Source organism: Acipenser ruthenus, chromosome 24, assembly GCF_902713425.1.
Source record: "Acipenser ruthenus chromosome 24, fAciRut3.2 maternal haplotype, whole genome shotgun sequence".
NCBI classification, from domain to species: Eukaryota; Metazoa; Chordata; class Actinopteri; order Acipenseriformes; family Acipenseridae; genus Acipenser; species Acipenser ruthenus.
The window spans coordinates 26349531-26372525 of record NC_081212.1 but is presented as its reverse complement, the minus strand read 5'-3'; the positions used below and the strand labels follow the sequence as shown (position 1 = coordinate 26372525).

The 22995-nt window shown below is 40.5% G+C and overlaps 1 protein-coding gene across 10 annotated transcripts in view; it reads right to left on the bottom strand.

Moving 5' to 3' along the window:
- The window catches only part of LOC117429328 (C-myc promoter-binding protein-like), a 39395-nt gene that overhangs the window by 5395 nt on the left and 11005 nt on the right, over positions 1-22995 (bottom strand). For 3 of the 10 annotated variants that reach the window (XM_058999012.1, XM_058999013.1, XM_034048693.3), the window contains exons 4-29: positions 22691-22760; positions 21463-21632; positions 20596-20837; positions 19608-19674; positions 19461-19519; positions 18657-18801; positions 18080-18255; positions 17682-17782; positions 17137-17355; positions 15697-15842; positions 15318-15356; positions 11908-12041; positions 11287-11422; positions 10615-10821; positions 10183-10311; positions 9501-9645; positions 8872-9000; positions 7604-7723; positions 6740-6889; positions 5464-6545; positions 4876-5074; positions 3652-3758; positions 3175-3350; positions 2853-3011; positions 1128-1335; positions 206-460 (exon numbers count right to left, since the gene is read on the bottom strand). In XM_058999012.1, the coding sequence (XP_058854995.1) occupies positions 206-460; positions 1128-1335; positions 2853-3011; positions 3175-3350; positions 3652-3758; positions 4876-5074; positions 5464-6545; positions 6740-6889; positions 7604-7723; positions 8872-9000; positions 9501-9645; positions 10183-10311; positions 10615-10821; positions 11287-11422; positions 11908-12041; positions 15318-15356; positions 15697-15842; positions 17137-17355; positions 17682-17782; positions 18080-18255; positions 18657-18801; positions 19461-19519; positions 19608-19674; positions 20596-20837; positions 21463-21632; positions 22691-22760 (4770 nt within the window). Of the gene's footprint in view, positions 1-205; positions 461-1127; positions 1336-2852; positions 3012-3174; positions 3351-3651; positions 3759-4875; positions 5075-5463; positions 6546-6739; positions 6890-7603; positions 7724-8483; positions 8586-8871; positions 9001-9500; positions 9646-10182; positions 10312-10614; positions 10822-11286; positions 11423-11907; positions 12042-15317; positions 15357-15696; positions 15843-17136; positions 17356-17681; positions 17783-18079; positions 18256-18656; positions 18802-19460; positions 19520-19607; positions 19675-20595; positions 20838-21462; positions 21633-22690; positions 22761-22995 lie in introns of all 10 variants that reach the window. The other 7 variants (XM_058999016.1, XM_034048695.3, XM_058999018.1 and 4 more) reach the window with 5 other exon arrangements.

Genomic DNA, 22995 nt, shown 5'->3' with positions numbered 1-22995 from the left:
GAAACAAATAAATACAATAAAAATACGTTATAATACAATTATTATAATAGACCAATACAGACAAATGAACAGTCCTATTGCATAACATAATTCGTAATGAAATTGTGCCTAATTCATAGCAGGGAGATGCTTCTATAAGATTCAGGTTATACAGTTATACATGAGTTTTAGATAACAGATGGTTTGCCTGAAGCAATCCTCCTACCTTTGACCCTCTGTTGCAATGTTCAGAGGACAGTATTAAGCCTGGCAAATTGCTTGGCAGATCAAGTCGTCTGAAATACCACACCAGATTCCAGAACACAATGGGATGATGGTCCACGAAGTCTGCCACCGTTATCACATGATCCCCTTCGTTTTCCAGCAAGCTTTCCAGTTCTTTCCACAGTACGAGAGGACTGAGATAGGGAACCGTGACCGGGTCTGGATTGTGTAGCCTCCATTCAAAGCTCAGAAGATCCTGAAACAGATCAGAAAAAGTACAACCAGCGTTAGTGAAAGTGCAAACACAGCATAGTACATCCTGAAATCTCTCTACCCAAAGCTGGGGATAGCAGGAGAAAAAAGGGAAAAAAGGCTCCAATCTAGCTTATAATATTTATTCATTAGTTAGTATTAGTATTGTGTAATTAACGTAATTCATAATAATATTTAGCCACCGAGTAACCAGTTAACATCCTACTCATTTCATGATTTTCTTGTCGTTTCTTTGCCTACAGCACGGTATGTTTACTATTTAGTAGGCTTAACTTTAACTGCCACAGATCAGGGTTCCTTTTTAAAATCAATCCCAATTTCAATTCCAATTCCTTCATATTTAGACATAATTGTTCAGCTGCTTTCATTTGAGTCTAATTTAATTGACTAACAGTGACGTCAATTTAAGTAATCTGTTGCCACTGCGAGAAGCTCATTTTAACACAATACTGCTCATTGATTTTGATCAATGATGTGTTGGGATTGATTAAAATGGAATTGGAAATTGATTTTAAAAAGGAATTGGAAATAGAATTGAAATTGAAAAACAGGAACTGACGCCAACCCTGCTCAGAACAGACTCCCCTGCATATGAGGTGAACAAGCTCAGCTGACCAGAGGAACGGAGGGGAGAAATGAAATCCTCTTACTGCAACATCACTGAACCTGGAGGGCAGGCTCCCTGTGGGTACACTGTGGGTGTTTCTGCGGGGGGCATCGTCCTCCTCCAGTGGATAGAAGGTAGTGGCGCTCCGAGCCATGGGGTGCCCCGCACAGCCCGAATCACTGACACCCCACTTCCTCTCCGAGGGAATCTCAATGGACTTAGCAGGGGTGCATCCACAGCGAGTGCTTCTACTGACAAACAAAACAAACACGATGAGGGATGCTTCTGTGCTATGAATAGGCACATTGAAAAAATAGATTTAAACACACTCCCATTGCATAACAGTTTTACTTCGAGTTTAATAAGACACACCGATACGCTAGAGCTAATCAAGCTCATAGTAAAACCTGGAATGGGTGAAACTGCTATGCAATAGGAGTTTTATTTCATCCCTCCCACATCTATTACAGTTGCTTAAAAGAAAACCAAAAACAAAAAAACAAACATGAAGTAAGCATGCAGTAAAATGCAGAGGAGAAACAAGCTTGATGAAAACAGCAGCTACATTTTTATCTTTAGCTCTGTGTTTGAAATATCTGCATATTCCAATTTGAAGTATATAAATACAAGCTAATAGCGGTACAAAAATTGATTTTAAAACTTGGTTAGCACTCCTTTTATTTCTAGAACTACATTGAACGTATTCATCTCAACATGTACATTATTCCTGATCCCTTTGGTCATTAACCCTGTTTCCACATTGTTCTGGATTAAAAATAATATGAATACATGAGTGTGAATGATTCAGCTGCAATCGTGCCAGGTGCCAGTGAGGCAGACGCGGTTTGAAGAGACCTGTTTTAAAATGCAGATTCTACTGCAAACGGTTCTGGAGTGCAATTCTACCAAGGCCACATCAAAGCAATCAGATTCTAATTAGACAAGACATTAATGGATTTCTCTTCTGGTAAATTATGTTTAGAAGGAAGGAAGAACAATAATCAAATACATAAATAAATAAATAAATAAATAAATAAATAAATAAATCTCGGAAGCTTTTCAGCTGTGCTTTGAATCAAATTAGTCAATCAATCTTTGGTAGTGATTAAAAAACAAAAAACAAAGCTAGGTTTCTCAACAGCAGAAACAAAAACATGAGAAGTGGAATTGACAACAAATGAGCAAACCGTAATCTTTTACTTGAAATACATTAACAGTTCACAGATGGTCTCATCCAGTTAGAGCTTACATTATTCTACAGTATGTTCTGTTTCTAACTGGGCTTTCCACACGGCTACCCTGCTCAATAATTGACCATTCAATTAAGTATCCTAGCCTTAAACTCGGGGTGCTAAATTGTTGCTGCGGTCAATTATCTTGCTGAGAATGACCATTACTGCCCAATTACATCTTGAAGATGAGTCAGGGACGACAAACTGCCACAGAGCTCGAGCCCATAAGCGGGAGGCTCAATCAGACACACTCAGAAAATAATAAACGAGTATGATGCATCAAGAAAAAGGATTCTGAAGGCCAGTCCTACAACGGCAGCGCTACATACCCCGACTCCGGAAGTGATGTCGGGGTGAGGGGCGTCTATCTGATGGACTGTTTCTGGGCGGGTCCAGAACAGCTTTGGTATAACAATCCCCTGTAAGGGCGTGGTGAAAGGGTGTTCCCCTTCGTGATGAATGGAAGGGTCCCTGTCTAACAGACAGCATCATTTACAGCAGTACCCTGGAACTGCATTTCAGGGGAGATGTTTTACCTTTCGGGATCTGGGCATTCCGGTACTGTGATCTTCGGAGAGACAGCCATGTCTGGGTCAGCAGGGGAGATGACAGAATTCCTGGTCTCCACGTTAGGAACCGTAGAGCAGGCTGTGGACACGCCTTCCTCCACAGATGGGCCGTACTTCAAAAAACACCTGTTTTAAAAAATAAGCGACAGTTGATGAATTTCCAAAAGACACATTCCAGTTCAGGTCAAACTTCTATGCAAGTGGCCATGCCGTCAAAAGCCACTAGTATGCAGTAAAGGCCTGCAGTTAAAACGTATAACGTGAATTTGAATGCTGTGGGGCCTTGTACCTGCCGGGTCCCCGGAGGTCTCGGATCTCGATGTTGAGGAAGGGCAGGAAGGGACTCCCGCAGAAGGGACAGGTGGTGTTGAGGTTGGAGTCGTCTGCAGTCCATCCCGCCATGATCTCCTCATCATAGACCAGACAGTCGCAGGTCTTACAGCGCGAGCAGCTTGAAATGAGGACCTGAAACATTCAAGATGCAAACAATCTTTTACCACTAAATGATTTCAAATCAAGCTGTTATTTATAAACCACAACCATGGATGCAAATAAGATTCCTTTTGCGTAGCAGTTTTACCCATTCCAGGTTTTACTACGAGCTTGATTAGCCACAACATGTAGGTAACAAGCTCAGGTGTGTCTTATTAAAAACTCATAGTAAAACCAGGAATGGATCACACCGCTATGCAATGGGAGTCTTATTTCCATCCATAATCAAAACAAAAAATATCTACTAAACTTCATGTTTCTATAAGCATCTTACCTCCATGGCGTAATTTTGAAATATACTGGTGTTGCTGGTGTAACGAGATGAATCCAGTTCCGACTTGTCAGGCAATGGGAAGTTGGAGCCTGTGGACAGTACACTACCTGCACAATGAAGAATCAGTAACAATGGTTAGTATTGCTTTAACATTAAGATTACCCTTCACTTACTGGAACTCATTATGTCTACAAAAGACTGTTGTCAGACAATGTAGTGATTTATTTATATTTTGGTCAGGGATATTATTCGATTGACCTGCTTTCATGTCTTTGATAAAGAAAGTCTTTTTTTTCACAAGCACTTTAACCAGCAAACCCTTGAAACACTTTACAATCAGTAACATGCTTTTAGTAGCTATAGCGTGTTGCTAAATGAAGATGATGGAGCTCTTAAAGAGAGGAAAACAAGGCCTTTGATTGAGGCACTCGAAGATCAGAAATTGACTGAGTCCATACAGAACCTGTTCTGAAAAGCAAATCTGAAACCTTAATGCACACATTTATATTCATATATTCATTTATATTATGTTCATATTGTCTATTCAACAGTCAGAAATACTGTAATTATTGTGCCATTATACTATAATTGGTTAATTACTGCAGGGATGGAAATAAGACTTCTACTGCATAGTAGTTTCACCCATTTCAGGTTTTACTATGAGCTCGATTAGCCGCAGTGTATAGGTAACAAGCTGTGGTCAGGTGTGTTCTATTAAACTCAAAGTAAAACCAGCAATGAATCAAACTGCTATGCAATGGCAGTCTTATTTCCATCAACGTTACTGTACTTGGTAACTACGGAGTAAATATCAATTGATTATGTACAGTGCTCTGTTGTTACTTCATGATTTGATCATTCACACATGAAGTTCATTCACAATTAAAACCTGTTGTTGACAGCAAGTTGTAAACGTACTGTACTGTGTAGGGACCCTTCACTAATGCAATCTTTTCAATATTTCACAAACCTTTGATATACTTTGAGGTGCAAGTCAGACAGCAGTAGTGCTTGGAAACATAGTGCTTACAGTACATAAGCCTGTTTGTAGGCTTTTTGCATCTTACAATACAATTTCATTTTTTTACATAGCGCCCTTAACGCCATGGCATCCCAGAGATGTTCTAGCCCCTTAAAATAATACATGATTTCAGGGTGCTGTATAAATGTAGTAAATGCATGGTTAATACAGCTGCAGGTGCACAGCAATACGTGGGTCCTTACCTGTGTGATGTGGTTGCTTTGAAGTGCTGTCGTGAGATGTTTGGCTCTGTCCCACCCCCTTAGCCACGTATGCAATATTGTTTCCTTGAGGGGACGCTGCCCCTTCATATTCACTGTAGACATCATCATCCATCAATGAAGAGGATTCCGGATCTATCAACCCACCAGATGATATGCTAGATCTGTCGTAATTGAGATCCTGTTCAATAAGATAGAAGACCATACAAGAACACATTAAATACTACAGTACCACATGCTTTTCAGTGCTTTTATATTTATATATATATATATATATAAACACACACACACAATATTTTAAAATGCATTCAATAAAGAAATTATTATATCTGAAAATCAGAACTGAACAAAGAATGGTAAAAGCATTTTCAATTATGGGCATACTGCCATCTGCTGGTGAATTTAAATGTTTAGACTAGATTTTTTAAAATGTTGCATTCCTGGATAAATAACAGAGATTTGACATGAACTGTCCAGCCAGTTTGTTTTTCTGAAATCACAAAATGTGCACCACCGTTCTGTTTTAATAATGTTACTAACATTTCAAAGAGTTGTTTAAAAAGAAAGTACCTTAGAAGAAGTGGAGTAGGTAGCAAATCTGGAATACCACTTGCTGGCTTTTTCTGCTACTCCTTTCCCTGCTGAAAACATGCTGCTCTTGAGCACATCAAAGGTGGGTGTTAGTAAGGTGTCCAGATTAAAAGACGACGGGGACATCAGCGCCACTGCTCCTTCGGGGTCTGGAGGCAGCTCCCTCTGCGGGCTGTTCGATGAGAAGGAGGGAGACGACCACAGCCTCTCTCTTAGCTTGCTGTCTGTCTTGGAGTGATAGGTCCTGGAGCGTGGAAGCCCCACAGCTCTGGGGGAGCTTGGGGGAAGGCTGGACCTCCTGGAGTTCTTTTCCTCCATGGAGGGGCTCTGGATACAGGTGGGGTCGTCGTCCCTCGTCCTCTGTAGGTCCACGCTGGGGGCACGGCTGACCAGGGGGCTGCTCATGTTGTTCATGTACATTTCGATCTCCTCGGCCAGCTCTCTCCGTGCGGAGGGGGTGGAGAGGCTCCTCACTTCCTCTTCCTCCTCAGTCTGCTGCTCCGTCTGGGCTGCAAACAGGGAGAGAGGGTCGAAGCCCATCTCGACCGGCCTGGCTGCAAAGCTGCTGCTGCTGCTGGACCTCTCCACCCTGCGTGGCTTCCGAGCCGCCGCTTTCACAGACTTCCCAGCGCTGGCCGGCTCGTCGTCAAGGTCCTCTAGGTTGAAGATAGAGGGCGAGTCTATTTTATCAGCTTCGAAAGCCGCGTCTTCGTCGCTGGAGTCCTTCTCCGGACTGTCTCGGTTTACAGCTTTTGACCTGTGGGTGCCGTTTCCAATGTCCAGAGTGTTCGGTCTCACGGTCTGGACAGCGTTTGAAAGGATCTTGATGTCGGCTCCCAGTTTCTCAGCCATCTTCCTGGTGTCAGTCTCCACAACCCCCCTTTTGTTCATCTGCAGCCCCAGGATTGTGTCTCCACTGAGGTTGCGGTTCCGGTCTCCCCAGCTCATCGGTTCCTTCAAACTCCCTTCTACGGCACTCTTGTGTCTCTTCCGAAGGCTGTTGTTTTGAACATAGCCAATCTCCTCTAAACAGGTGGTGAACATAAGTCCTGCAACAGGATCTAAAGAAGGGGAAAAAAAAGAGATAAGAGCAACACAGATTTGAGTTTTTCAGGAACATCTACACAGTTCTATTAAAAACTATGATTCTAAAATCAAAATAATGTCTATACTTTTTGGCAATAGACTTAGATGCATAAGGTCAGTCAATGAGTGAGCAAACTGCAAGTGGAGGAAGATAAAACAAAGTGCTGACCATTGCTCGTGTCGCCTGACTCGTTGACTGCCTCAAAAGGGCAGCTGACACGGACGATTCCCCCGGGAGGTTTAAATCCACAGGCTGCTTCTTGACAATCAAACTGAGGAACAGAGTCACCACTGCCCTTTACACTCTCGCTTTCTGAAACTGGTGAGAAAAAAAGAGACGGGTCTGTAACAAATATACAAACAATCCCTGCGGCACTGCACCTGGTTATAAAGGACTCTCACCCAGCAAAGCAATATCAGATTCATTCACTACGGGGAAGCAAAGGGGGCTTCAAAGTCCTTTTTCAAAGTTTGCTCACATTGTAATAGTAATTTAGGGATCTTGTCTGTAATTGTCATTTTCTTCCCTATTTTTGAACAGTTTAAGAGTTTTCCTTTTAGAAATGCATCAGCTGTTTGGAAATCCAGCCCTACATGTTAGTATCAGAGCATTTTGAACGGGATATATAAAAAACAAAAACTGCCTGGCTTCATAACAATAAAACATTAAATAAACTATACACCAGCAGGTGGCACTTCTGTTGAGGATTGTCAGTTCAGAGATTTGGGCGATGATGCAAGACTTCCCCATTTACAATATTAAACTGCAATACCTGACAAACTGCACTGGCATTTCAAAACGTTAGAACACACTGGAGAGAATATTCAGAATAGATTTATAAGAAAGTCAAGCAGATGAGGCCATGATGGCACTAATCCAGCAGATTAAGTCATGACTGTCTTTATACTGTAATTGAGACTTTCTTAATTATCTAGGACCTCACCCGATTTATAATGAAATAAAACCAAGCCCTGCATTTCAATTTTATTATAACTGTTCACTTTTCAGTCAGTCTTGTAGAGATCTACATACGTGAGCTGGAGTCGCTCTCCTTCTTGTCCTCCGTCTCCACTGGACCATCCTGTGTAGCAGCGTCACCCCGCCTCACCTCCTCTTTCGACAGAGAGTTGTACCCAAGGTCAGACTGACCACCTGATCACCACACAAACACACACACACAAACAGATCAGACGATACTACGATGAAGAAGAAACGGCACTGAACTGTCTTATACATTATGTGCTCATGCTACACTCATCTGGCAGCACAGAATTGTATGCCATTACTATCCATTTCCTACGCCCACAGTCACATTACCCACTGCAAACTGTCGAGCACGGCTGATTTGAAAGCATAGGAGGGCATTTTAATTCAAGCCCCCTGGAGTCAGAAAGCAGAAGGATGGCTGCCACTCGCACTGCAGCCCTGAATATTTGTAAATACGTTAGTCAGCTCCACATCTGAGACATGAGCTCGTACTCACAGCGGACAAGAAGACAGTGAAGCCAGTTGGGGTTGCCTGGTAACCAACTGCTTGATCTAAACATTAAGAGTATTTTCTTTCATCTTGTACAGTACATGGAGTCTCACAAAAGTTCTGATTTCAAGCTCCTAGTTTGCCCTCCTGTTTTTCAGAATAGATCCATTAGCACAGAGCTGCTTTCAGTCCATATCACTGAAATGACCAGGTAAAAGAAAATACTCTAAGATTTATTTCAATGTAATCTCATATCACTCCTTACACACAACATGGGTGCTAAAGTTTTTACGAAAGTAATACCATCCTTGATTTAGAAATACACAGATCGTGATTTTCAGGCTAAACTACAAATGTGTAATACAAACAGCATTAACAGATGCACAAAATAAAGAGACAGGAAAAAGTAATGAACAAGTAAAATGAGACAGTTACCTGAAAGGACACTGGGATGTCTGATTTCAAACCTAATCCCCTGTGTGGGGTATGGAATTTTCTCCATGTGCTCTACTAGACTGCTACCATACCCACAGCTAGCTGCATGCAAGACAGCAAACACAAAACAACCAAACAGGACGGGACAAGGAGGGGGCGACAGGAAAAAAGAAAGTAAAAGGAAAGAGCGTCAGAATACAAGGGGGGGGGGATAAAAGAGCACAACATAAACAAAATAAAAGGGAATGTTTGCATTGCACAATAAGGAAATGCAAAAAAAAAAAAAAAAGTGTTGGGAAGAGCGTGAAGCAATGAGAGAAGGAAAGAAGAGAGATTTCAGAATGACGAGTGCTGGTGACAGTTTGAATAGTCTGGTATAAAGGAATACCTGTGCTAGATCTATCATCAGTAGAATCTACTTTGATTAAATCAGTGCTGAACGGAGCCTGTTCCGCTGTGTTAGTGTCGTTAGAGCTATCCAAGCTGCCATGACTAACAGCATCCAGGTCACTGCCATCTGCTTGAAGATAACAACAGGTTAACAATGAAAGGATATGGTCTGAAATGTGGAGGCGTCTCCTAGTGGGGACTTCAGTATCCAATGGCTCAGGAGATGAAAAGTGCAACAATATCGAAACCTTCTTTGATCGACTTCAATTTAACTTCGGAGGTGCATTTAACCGTATACTGCCTTACGAAATACTGTACGTTTGAACTATTCACTGCTTTTTTGTAATGCCTATAGTGTGATAAAAGAGTGTGTGTGTGGGGAGAGGGATTACAATAAAATAAGAAATCCCTGTCTGTTAACGAAGTTGGATCAGTCTATTAAAAACTTGTCAGATGCCACACAGCCTTTCCAATGTTGGCATGCAGTATAAATAAACAGGCAGTCAAACCAGGCTGATTTTCTTATTAAGCTGATATAAGATACAAGGCAAAATGGCAACATGTTTCATAATCTTTTTCATTCTGAAACTTCACACAGAAATACTTCACCCAAGCAAGGCTGCATACCTGAGAGAGGGGTCTGTGGGGGGTGTGACTGGGGCTTTTTCAAGGCTCTTCTGAACTGCACAACTCCTAGAAGGACATTTCTCAATTTCATCCAGAGAAAGTAACCACCCCTAGTACTGGAAGGCCAAGTGCTTTCTAAAACAGCCTAGGGAAGGAAAGAACCCACAAAGACATGAATACATGAAAACTGAAAGGACAGATCTTGAGGCCACTCATTATTCCCAGACAGATGCATCCCAATCACCGATTTAGTTTTATGCACGCTGGCTTTCTATTAAACTAAATTAATTCCCCGCCAACCAAATCAATAGCACCCCAAGTATTCCCTGTGAAAGACCGATCATGAAGTTGTTCCCTATGGGTTTTATAGAGAGCGATACGTGTTATTTGTAGGCAGTTATATGATCAATCAATATTTGCAGAGTTGATTTCAAATTGACACGACTGTGTCGGTCATAATATTACTAGCAGCCGGACATGTGATTTATTGCAGCACACAACAACATTACTAGCATGTTACTTACACCCAGAAATCTGACAGTTCCTCTAATAACAAGACCTAGGAGTACAGTAGGATTTATGGTCACTTTGGGATTTTCCATTGGAAAATCTATCAAAGAAATACGTCTGCTTAACATTTATAGAACATATTGAACCTACAGCTTATTGGCCAATACCGTACCTTGTTATAATAACCGTATGTAATAGCATTGGGGTGAACACCAGCCTTCTTCATTTCAAAAAGAACCCGAACTGCTAAAACTGGCTGACCATACTGTCCACACAACTGCATCAGAACTCGGTAACACACCTTTAAAAACAAACCAGGGGCATTCATTTTACAAGAAATATGCACAATTCACCACTGTAAAACTGACTACATTAAGTGCCATTGTCCACATCTGAGGACAGGCTACTTTGTAATGTTTTGGAGCATTTTTAACTGGCATCTACCTGTTACTGTAATTTTAACTCACACCAGTATTTTTAAACTGCAAAAGTTAAGTCTAAATGCAACGTATCAAATTACAGAAATACAGCTTGTGTTCCGATTTCTTTCAAAGAAATGAATTTGGTACTTCATGGGTTAACATTGAGAGGCTACTGTACGCACCTCGTCAGGAGGCTCAAGTTTCTTGACTTGCATTTTTCTCAGCACATCGTATGCCGTTCTCAGAGCCCTGATCTTTGAGTGACACACTTTGACGTACGCAGGCAGACAGATGAACCACAAGCCGTAGCAGTGTCGCAAGAGACACTTGGACCACATCTGTGGTATGGACGAGTACTTTTTTGCAATTTTGTGGGCTGACTTGATTTCCTGAAAAATAAAAAAAAATGATTTGACTCAGATGTTAAAAAGTCTTCTCCTAAAACATAACAAAAACATCTGGCAGAATATTTGCTCAGTGAAGACACACAAACACAAAGTTGTTTTCCATTCTTTCCAGGATATAATCTTGATACAGATCTTTGAGAGACAGTTAACAAGGGAAGATATTTTAGTATTTGCCAGCTGTGGAAGGAGTATATGATTTACTGTAGTGTATTATTTATTTTTCACTGTTTCCGGCTTTAAAATATCTGGAGCAGGAACAAAAAAAAGCTATTACAATGCCAATGGTGGGCCGATCAAAGGAATCTGCGATGTGGCACCTTATAAATCAAGGATTTAAACATAAAAGTAATTTATAAACAGGCAGAGTTTAAGCGTTTTATTGTTTCCTTGTCAATTCCTTGTGTAATAACTTCAAAACCTACAGCATGAGAGAAGGTTGATCATTACCTGTTTAGTCCTCCTGAACATGGGTGAGGGGCTAGTGGGAGAGCTCTGCTTCGAGGTCAGTCTGGTAGCCGGGGTCTTCAGCAAACCATCCGGTCGATCAAACAGCTCCAGGATCAGCACAGGAAAGCCACTGTAGCTAAAAACAGCGACTCTCACAGGTTAACAAAACCTTGAGACGAAGAATCACTTTCTTCACATCACTCTCAATGCATCTTCGCACACAGTGAAACCTTTACTCTCCAGTACAGACCCAACATAAAGACATGCACGTGGCCTCAATTGTATCACTGTGTTCCTCCTGGCTTGTTCACCTCTGCTCTCTTCTGCACTAAACCTGAGCACACTACAGCATGCGTGACTTTATTCCAAAGACTCGGGTATCCCAGGCTGTGCCTTGAGATCTAAACACCATCCAATTGGTTTCACAGAAGACTATGTACATTTTCCAGCTATGCACCTAAACTTGAATTCCACTCTGGTCTTTCTGGCTAAAACACACTGCACGGTTTGGACGACATTTAGCAAGTTTCTAACCAGATGTTTGAGCTGTCTGCTGTCCAGCACCTGGCTCTATCAATTGTAAGTGTATTGCATGGTGTGGAAAGCTGCTGGCAGGGATACCTGTACTGCAGAGGGTGCTCCTCTCCATCAGGCAGAGCTGGGAGCTCTGGGGGGGTGATGAACACAGTGTGCTCACTGCGCTGGGACTCGTCCAGCTCAATCAGACGCATCTCCTCCAGCTTGTCCAGGTCCACCTACAGCAGGAAGCACACGAGATTGCCAAAATCAGCACAGACTGGATTTTATTGTTGTTTGTTTCTACTTTATTTTTGTTATTGTTTTACATACTGAAATGGCTTTTAATTCAAATTGATACGAAGAAGGGTTTTGAAGAGAGTTTAAAAAGAAGTCCCTTTTTGATTTACCACTTACTGATCCATCATGAATTTTAAAACATTTCAGAATCCTCCAAATGAGCAAACCCTCCACATCTGCTGCTTATGTAACCCTGATGTTCAAGACAGGGTCACATGCTGTGTTCGACTGCCTTTAGAAAGAACAGCAGACTGCAGCAAAACCCTGTCTGGAGCTGAACCAGTATCCACTATTCCACTGTTTCACGTCCATTGTGCTAAATGGAAGGATTATCCTATTAACCACCTTGTAAGCAGTGAGAACATCTGGAAAAGGTAACAAGTATTACCGAGAAGATGTTTGGTTTTCGTATGAAAGGTATAAGGCTGTACCTCTCAATATTTAGCTACTCAACCAGAAAGCAGGGAAGGTGCTTATTTATATAAAGATCTGATAATATGCAGATTGCTACACCACAGCAAAAACCCTTCTGTAATATTTCGTTTTCAGAAGAGGTGAACATCACCAACACCAGCAACACTTAACTTAAAAGTTAGAGAACTTGCTGCTATAAACTATTTAATACAGACCAGGAGAACTTCCAATAAATCCAACCAGATAATGGTGCCGAGACTTGGCAATGGCATGCTAAATATCTCATTAAGAAATAAGGGCCCATTAACAGCCTGCAATGCCATTCATCTATGAAGCAATTACGTTTGATTGCAACACAGTTGTGATTACTGTTACCGGAATGTGACCAATTATTTTCTGTAACATAACAATAATAATAATATGGAACAAATCTGAACTGTTGTAAGAAGTCAGCCAATATGCATAATGTAGGACAATAAGCAAGTTTGGGATTTTGAACATTACACAGCAGAGGATTTTATTGTACAAGTCATCCCCTACGCACTTATCCCTTTGAACAGCAGGTGACCTAGTTTTGCAGCCTGTCTGACCCACCAGCTATTTGACAGTGAATCTAGCAGTGCAGCCATGTATTAGATAGCACCAGTCTTTGTGCAGCAGATGACCAGGGAGCTCTTTCACTGTTTCTATATCCCATAGGGCTTCACACTGCATGCACAACAGAAGCACAGAGACTTCATTGCTACAGTACATCGATTGCTTTATTTCTTTATGTTCTAGGCTGGGAAAAGCTATTTGATCAACCTTCTCTGAGCGTTCTTTATATATATATATATATATATATATATATATATATATATATATATATATATATATATATATATATATATATATATATATATATATTATATATAGGCAATGCACGTGCATTTGTTATAGAGTTAATACTGACCGATTCTTATTTTATTTCTATAATCCTGTTTTATACAGCAGTATTGACATGACAAAACCTTTGCTCAGCCTCAGAGAATATGAAAACAATTCAGCCCCCATCGGTACCACTAATCCTGTTTTCCAGACTAAAGCAAATAAAGAATAATAATTCTACAGAAAAAGGAATCTTGTTGTAAAAGTCTTTACTTTGCTGCATCAAGTACAGATTCATTCTTAATGTAGCAATCATGTACAGAGTTGCCTGTTACCACAGACCAGTCACATTCTTGTTAGAGTGGCTATTACAGGCCAGTGATTGAAGCAGTCCTACAAATCATCTGGAAAGAAGGAACTGGGTCACTGCCCCACATCTTTTATAGTGCGCTCAAGTGTAAATCACACACCGCCATTTAGGACCCTTTAACTCACAAGCTAACATTTCTGATGGTTTGCGAGATGCTTTATATCCCTTTCATGGTGGAACTGCACCAGCAATATACAGTCCACCAATATATAGGCCACCAACTTGGCCTGTAATGTGATATTCTATATTATATATGTACATTTTCCGGGCACATCTGATACACCTTGATCAACACAATACAAAATCGCTGATGCTCCAAGCTGCAGGGGTTATATTAATAAAAGTGTGATTGTGCTATTAATTGCACTGGAAGGCAGTGCATTTACTGGGATGCCAAGACATTCCAGACAGACGTTTCCTGCTCCTTTAATAGCCATTCATCCACAGCCTTATTCCGCGTGTTTTCCAGCATTGTTGTATCACAGCTTGCACATGCTTCCCTAGAAACCAGGTTCAAGGGGCTGATATTTATAGACAGCAGTGGTGACCGGTCTCTCTCACTAAAATAGTTCTGAATGATGAAATGGAAAATCCATCAACCATCATCACATGCGTGTCCACTCATTTATGCACTTACTGCAGTTACCCTTCCAAGCCCCATGTTTGATGAATGTGATCTATAGTTTTGGTAGTAATTCTGTGTATGAGAAACGTAGGCTGGGACCAAATCAAAACGTTGACAACCCGCTAATCGCACTTACCAAAACTGTATTTAATAGTGTTTTCTTTTTCTGAGTAGAAAAAATAAGATAATTACAAAAAAAAAGAAAAAGCTATTAAATCCTGTATACTAGGATCTGCATCACTGGCTGCATTAGGCAAGTAAACTATAAGAAAATCCCAGGTTTAAACAAGCATAAAAAAAACAGATCTGCACTTTCCTTAACACTAAGGCCCCTTCTTTTATTGGAATGAGAGTTACAAATAATTTAGTTCACATACAGGCAAATTGAACTATGCAAACAGTTCCAAGCTCTGCTTACAATGGTAGGGAGTTCATGCGTAATAAAACTTTCATAAAAACGCTCAAATTCAAAGTGACAGCTACAACACAGGCTGTGCCTTTGGAATTCACTATACAAGAGGAATGTTTTAACATATAGTGAATGCAGTTTGCCCCCGATCCCTAATCTTACTGGCTCAACAGAAACTGTAGTAACCGATCACACCCAATAGATACCACGCTGCTGTAAAAACCCACTTCCTATACAAGCTGCTTGAAATGGAATTATCTTTCGAAACAATATTCAAACATGAAAAATGATTGTGGGTCTCTCGTTAAACTTCAGATTTAATAAGCGTTCACAGTACTTTCTAGCAGATTATTAGCAATAATACAGTATATGCCAGTTCCTGATTTATTGGTCTGTTGGCGCATTTCACATGCTCAAGGGAGCCCCAGGCTGCAAGACTACCGAAGCTGGTTAATAATGGATTCTCGTACTTTATTACTCAGTTACAACCAAGACTTTATGAACATATTCACGGTCCTCAGCAAGCTTACCTTTAGTCCTTTATCAGTACTGTGCTCTGTGCTGAACAGCTTAATAAAGAAAGAATGAATTAGATCAGAGAGAAAGCTTGTAGAGATGAGAGAAGTTGAACTTTAGAGACATGCATAAAACAGCTGGTAGCTAAAAATGTACATTTTACATCCATATCTTCAAAATGCTCAATCACAATTGTAAGATAAAACTGAGAAACTAAGCAAAGCAGACAAATCCTTAGGTGTGGTTTTTTTTGGCTTTATAGACTGTGTAGAACATAGACTGCTACCTTTATGTTGGGGATAGACAGAGAGAACAACAGAAACAAAGAGGGAAACGTAGAGACAGCTAAAGAAGGAAAATAAAACAACCCATTGCCGAACCAATCAAACGTACTTTATCTACACAATCATCGAAAAATGCCAGACTTGCATCCTTGTCGCTCACGAAGGAACACTCTTCAATAAACCGAATAAACATCTGCGTCTTCGTCATCAGCGAGTAAAACTTCTGGTGAGAGCGATCCCGACTCTTCAGGAAGCCTAGGGAAACAATCTAGTTAAGAAAACAATACGCATCTGAGCACTGGCGGTAAAGGACCTGGATTTCAATTCACTTCGGGAAAAGCGAACGATATAGGACTAGTCCACAATCATTTTTGTTGTTATCCATGAAAAAATATTTCACCAACTTGCCTAAAACAAAATCATTGTTTTATTAGACATTTCTTGCTTTATCTTTTTTTTTTGCACTGAAACACTCCCTTTAATTGACGACAGTAATTGTGAGAGAGGAAGCCAGATGGCTCGGGTCCAAGACCACAGAATTCTTTCACATAGGCGCCCACACCGAAATAAAAAAATATGTGGACAGGTGATCTACAGGTATTATACTAGACAGGTGATCTACAGGTATTCTACCTCATCATCTGTGAAGTCAGCTCCCAATTCAACACATTCAAATAGAATAGTACAGTACCACCAATTCTACCTGTGTCAAGTAACAGCATGTATACACAGAATAAAATGCTATGCTAAGTTACATGTACTGTAATGGAAGTCAGGTGCTGGGCTGCTCACAAACACACGTCATTTGGTGGACAGATTTGTATCATAAAATAAAAATGAGGATAGCATTACAACTTGGCAGAAAGCAGTTTTAACTGCGGGGGCGGTTGGATTACTGCACAACACCCATTCTAGGGGAGTTAAAGCAGACACATATTTCTCTAAATCTAATGTGGACATACAGTATAAATGAGGGGGTGGTTTAGATTAAGATCTGTCTGGGAGGATCATAATACAGAATCAACAAGTGGAAAGCATGTGCATTGGCCTTACTGTCCAAACTGGATTTACTTTTCCTTTTGTAAGCCTCCACTGTCAACGCATGGATACCATGTGGAATTCCCAGAGGTGGGGCTCCAGCTTAAGTGTGGTAGAGGTGTTGTGCTACACATTATGAAACGCAGAAAAACTAGAGCTATACTGTACTGCATTGGATGCACTGAAATCCATTCGTATCGGACTGTAACCTGAAGGCTGCAGGTCTTACTGCAATATCCAAGTGTCTGATAAAAGTGGATTCACTCCAGCAAGTAAAACTACATTTTTGGATTTTCAGAACATTCATATGAAATGCATACATCTAGCAGGAGCAAAGACGCATACACACCCTAAAGTACTGTATAATGAAGGACATCAAGACTGATGCACTTTATAAATCAAATCAATGCACAGCGCACACATCAGTAAAACACACACGGTTTAGATAACACACACATACATGTGTTAATCCTATTGAATAAGACTAAGAGAATCGGCCCCAGAAACATACCTTGCAAGTCGAACAGAGAGCTAGCATCAGTTGCCTTCTCAGAGGGGGCCTGTGTAATGGGACGAAGGTATGACCGGTATCCCTTCAATATCGAGGCCATGAAGCGCAAGAATGCCTCCTGTATCTCCATTTCCAGGGTTTGCAGACTCTTCCCAGAGTTAAAATCATAGTCATTCATGCTTAACTCCATCAACCCATCTTCTCTTGGTCTCTGTTGTGCTGAAACAAATATGCAGAAAGTAAAAATGTGAGACACAAGGTCCATTCAGTCCTCTTCTTACATCCCCAGATTCTGATGTTCTCAATATCTACCGTGTTCAATATAATTGACCCTGTAAATTACTAGACTAGATGAGTATGTTTAAAATCACATGGTGATCAAATATTTTATTTTGTTATGCTCCTGTTAAATGTCAGTCTTGATAACCCCCAGCAACAGAGGAACAAACAGCTAAATGAATCTGATACTTATCGTATCAGCCCAGAAGCTGAAGGTCAAAATCATTTTTTCCTATTGGTACCCGGATCCTGTATTTGCCACTCACATTCTGCTAGTTCCTGGTAAATGTTATTCAACAAATTCATCAGATTTTTGCAAGCCTTCTTTGGCAGAATCTTCCAGGTCAAAGCCCTCTTATCTTCAGTACTGAAACACATCAAATATTCAGAAATCAGTAAAGTAGGTTAAATCTTGCACTGAACAAAAATTATGTACGGTATATTAACAGTAGTAATATAAATGGTACATTTGCCATTGTGTACAATGCATGTCAAAAACAAAAAAACCACAAAAGCCCTCGAACTCCAAATGGTCCTTGCCCCTACATGAAACTAAGATAAGGAAAAATATTGTTGATACTGAACTAGGCAACCTTAAAACTTTCATACATTTTAGAACTGCGTGTTTTCAGTGTGTGGCAAACACAGCATGTGGGAAGCTTACTGTGATATCGTGTTAGTGTCCAGATCAACACAGCTGACATCTGGAGGCGGATCATACAGATCAAAGTATCTCGAATCGACCCCGACTATGAACGGGCAAGGGGCACTCAGCACATCTGCTAATGCCAAAGGACAAAGAGGAATATATGGGCAGGGCCAGTGGAAAGGGAAAATCATCTGCAGAGAGAAGAAATGAAAACCTTAGCAACGTACACTGAAGGGAAAACAGATCAGTGAGGCCCCAAAACTAGTAAGAAGCAAACTTAGGTGGATCTCACAGTCCTTCAAGTAACTTTAGGATGGCTTCTCTCCAGGTTTATAAAAACGTACGGCTTTGTTTTACTTTGAGTAAAGCAAAAGTAGTAAGTTCATATGTAGTGAGATCTGAGAAGCACAAACCTCTGAATTCTTAAAATATTAAAAGAATGTCTGTCATATTTTTAAGATGACATAATCCCAGTTAAGGACAAAAAGTATTCAGTCAATTTTATGCAGATCAGCTGAACATGCATTACGATTTCAGCCCACTTGTAAAATAACAAGTGTGGCAAAAGTAGGGAGGCGAAACAAATACTTACAGAGACCAATGCCTCGGTCACGCTTGTGACCACGGCTGGCCTGAGCGAGTGGATCAGGATCTTGTGTTCTGTGACTGCAAACACCAGCAGCGTGATCGCATTCTCAGGGCCGAGATTCTGCAGCAGGGTAGTGAACCTGCCACCACTGGGGAGGAAAGGAAGAAGCACGAAAAGAGGTCAAATGAATGTTCTTTTTACTTCATAGGCACCATTCAAAACGTGTATCTACTGGAGCTCATGCTTGCATGCTGACAGATCTCTCAGCTGAGTATTACACAACAGACTTCTCATGTAGACTGAACCACATCTCTCATAACTGCATGACTCACACCGCTAGCTCTACTGAGAACCCATCATTTTACATTTTTAAAAAACACTTTCTAATACATTGTATTCACAAGACTGTTTCAAACAGTGCTGACCCACTTAACGAACTTTTCAAACAAATAAGCAAAGATGGGGGTGGAAAGCACATGAACTGAAATCCGTAATTCTCATATTGTCTTTCCTTGTAAGTTTAAGGTAGACTTCCTTTCGTGCACTTGAGATGCCTGCCATATACACAGGGGTTGGAGGTCAGGGGCTGGATTCAAAGCTATAGAAGCCTGCATTTGGCCTTTTGGTCCGAATGATCTGCTCACAATGCACCACAGCTCATGTGAATCACATCTTTTGTTTTACTGGGCAAAATGCAGGAAATTCAAAAGTAACCACACAAAATACTTTGGAAACAAATGACACAATAATAATACTAGGAATACAAATATAATACTTATATAAGCACAGGAGCAGTAGTTCACCTACCTAAGTGGCAATGGTGATGATACAGGCTGGCTCAGTATCAAGTTATCATGTGGCGACAGCTGCAAAACATATGTAACGAATTAGGACACCCAGCATCAGACAAATATTAAATGTAGGCCTACTTAATACGATGTTCCAAGATCTTACCTGCACCAAGATTCTCGGCCTTTGAGGCGACGGAAAAGGAACTTTGTGCATGAAATGGGATACGTGTCTAAAAGATGGAGGAGAAAAATAAATCGATTATTACTTAAACAGGGACTCAGCCAAGTTTCTTCTAGGGCAGTGTTGCACTACTTGTGTTTTGGAGGAATAAATGAGCTACGACAAGGTTTCATAAACAGATTTAAAAAGCAAATGACACCATGAAGACTTTGATGCACATCAGTAGTGGAGCAAAAACAGAATATCTTTCATTCAAGTACCGTATAAAAGTAATTTAAAATCATGAAGGGTATACTGTACAAGCAATCGTTTCAAATGTTCTTAATTCATACATAAAATAAGAAACGGCTGTGCAAACTACCAAATGTTAAATATGTAACCACTAATAAAAAAGCTTTCATAAAAGTAGAAAGACATATTTGGTAATAAATAAATAAATAAAAATACATTTTCTGCCTAGCTAAAAAGGAAGCGGCTTTGACATATTAATTCTAGGAATCATTAATTTCTGTTTACATTTTTTTAATATTTAAATATTAAACCAGTTATACATTATTAAATATGGTTTTCTTGACTTCTAAAAGCCTTTGAAGTGTTCTGTGTGGGCTTCCTTGTCTATATAGAATGGGGCAATACTAGCAAATACAGGCTGCACCAAGCAGGAGTACTGCAGTGTGGCTGGGCACAAGCCCCGCTGCTGTAAACAGTGTGTGTGGGAATGTAAGGGTGGCAGGGATGGGGTTAAATCTGTCCTGACCAGCAATCACAGGTGTGGCCATTCCCCAATTAGGTCATTGATGCTATTGGGGAGAGGTCACATGTATAAAAGGAAGGAGAAATCCTGTGTCTGGTGGAGGGAGTAGGTGAGTGTTTTGCGACTACGTGTAGTGAAGGCGACTGCCCAGCCTATGACTTTGTGTTTTGTGTGAACCTTTTATTTTCAGCTTCCCTGACTCTGATATTTACTTACCTCTCAATGGGTAGTACATGAGGGCCAGAGATCGAGTATCGGTACAGGAATGTCAGAAACTTCCTAAAGGCATCAAAGAAAGGCCAGTGGGAGAGCAGACATATGCACTTGTTGGTGTGGATGGTTTTGGAGACAATGGGTTTGCGATTGGTGGCGCTGATCAGTCCCAGTTGGGAGCGCTGTTTGTCAGTGAGGTTCTCCTGCGCGTGGGGCTCATAGAAATGGATTGCAGCGCCGTACACCTGCAAGCAATCACAGTGTCACTCCTCCAGCAGGGACCCCTGCTGCAGACACAGTCTCCTGCTCATGGCTTGCCTACCTGGAGAGGCTAGACAAAACATCTACTGCAGTGGAATGCATGTTTTGAGTCTTTTTTTTTTGTTTTGTTTTACTGTACCTGTGCCCCCTTCCCAGCCACAAACAGGGTCAGGGTGTTACTTATTAGAAATTATTTTACTGTGTTACAATGATGATTGCAAAGCCTTGCAATTATTTATCGGCTTCCTGGAATACTCAACCCTAATGCGTATGGTTCCTGATGAATGACTTTTTAAGAAATGCTGCTTAAACAAATGTATTTAAAGCTCTTAGATAAGCACTTTTGAAAGAGGAAGGAAACGAGCTGGATGCATCATCATTCAACACCAGATGTTCATGCCAATGCCAGGCAGCAAAGCCATTGCTAAGCAGATTAGAAAGAGGACATGTTAGGAACACTGGTCTGTCCATTAAAAAATAAATAAAACACAAGTATACCCTTTTACTTTTTTCTTTAACTTATTTTAATTAAATTAAAAAGAAAATGTACTGAATTGGTATGCTTACTAAAATATTACACTGTACCAAAATGTGCTGTTTCTGACCTACCTTTTCTCCAGAAGATCCAGTCAATACAAATGTAGAGAAAACAGGGAGTGGGTATTTGGTTTCGGAAGGCCAGCATTCGATTGTTGCACCCATGGGCAGGCAGAAGAGAGGCACAGATTCAGGTAAAGGGAATGATTCATAGTCTTCTTCTGGATACCTGCAAATTAAACCTAAAAACAAACCGGAATAAAAATGTGTTGAAAAAACCAGCAGCAAACATCAAGAAAATCGACATCAGCAACCTTAGAAAATGGAACAAAACACAGCGAATGATACACTTAACCATACAACACACACACACACACACACACACACACAAACAGAAAAGTACTGCAGACCTAAATCATTTAGACTGTATCTAAGAGTCGGCTCATATTCAGACTGCCTCGTATACAAGGAGGCTATGGGAAGTCACTGTAACTGGAGATAATCCTTCAAAATACAAAACGTGTAGAGAAACATGAATTACAATCTCAATGATATGAAGTAGCCCTTTAAAAAGGTCACAATTGTTTCTTTTAATCCTTTCACCACTGCAGATGACTTTAAAGACCCCAAGATATCAACCCTGTTTATAAACAAGCTCTGAATCAGGACTTTGGAAGCTCTACCAAATTGTCACAGACGTGTCTGCTAGTAGCTCTCTGGTATTATGCAATTGCAAACAGCTGTTACTTCTAGAAGGAGGAATTGGTTCAGGCTATTCTTGACGTCCACAGTAGCACTCACAGGATAAGTCTGTGCTGACTCCCAACTCCAATTCCTTTTGAGTGGTAAAACTTCACCTCTTGCATTAAACCACGAGAAACAGCAAAGAGCACTAAAGGTCAAGTACACTATTAATGCAATATGTGTTTACCCAGCAGATTGTAGATGTTTGACACAACAGATACATAAGCATAAAAAGAAATGATTTGCTGATAAAATGTTGTATTCTCTCAGAATGCATTATTCTGCTTACAACGCTGGCTTTGTTTCCTTGCGTTTATACTGCTAATGAATATGAACTCCCTATCACTCTGCAGTGCAACACTGTCACAATACTAAACTTTAACAGAATTCTTTTCTTTTCTTTGCATAAAATGTATAGCACTGTCATTATTTTTTAATTTGAAGGTTTTAATACCACATAGCATTCAAGATAAAACAAGCAATATTGTTTGCTATTGTCACTGCAATTGCTTTACATATACATAAATAGCATCTAAACAAAAAACCTGTGACTTACCAGCTTTATATGCTATGGTATTGGTCTTTGCCACCGACTTCTTGTAACAAAGATATACAGACGAGCCCCACTGGAAAATAAAGAAAAAGTGTTATTCGTATTCAGTGCTACGAGAAAGCCATCCACAAAATTAAGAAGTTAGCATTCAAACCACCATCAAAGAGACCATTTATCCTGAAGAGACTAAGTCAACACAAGACCAGGTGGTGGGTTACTAGCCCACCCACTCAGGAGCCCCTGTTACAATAATGATCAACAGACACTTTCACTTGCCGTTTACAAGCAAATAATCACTGGGCCGCACT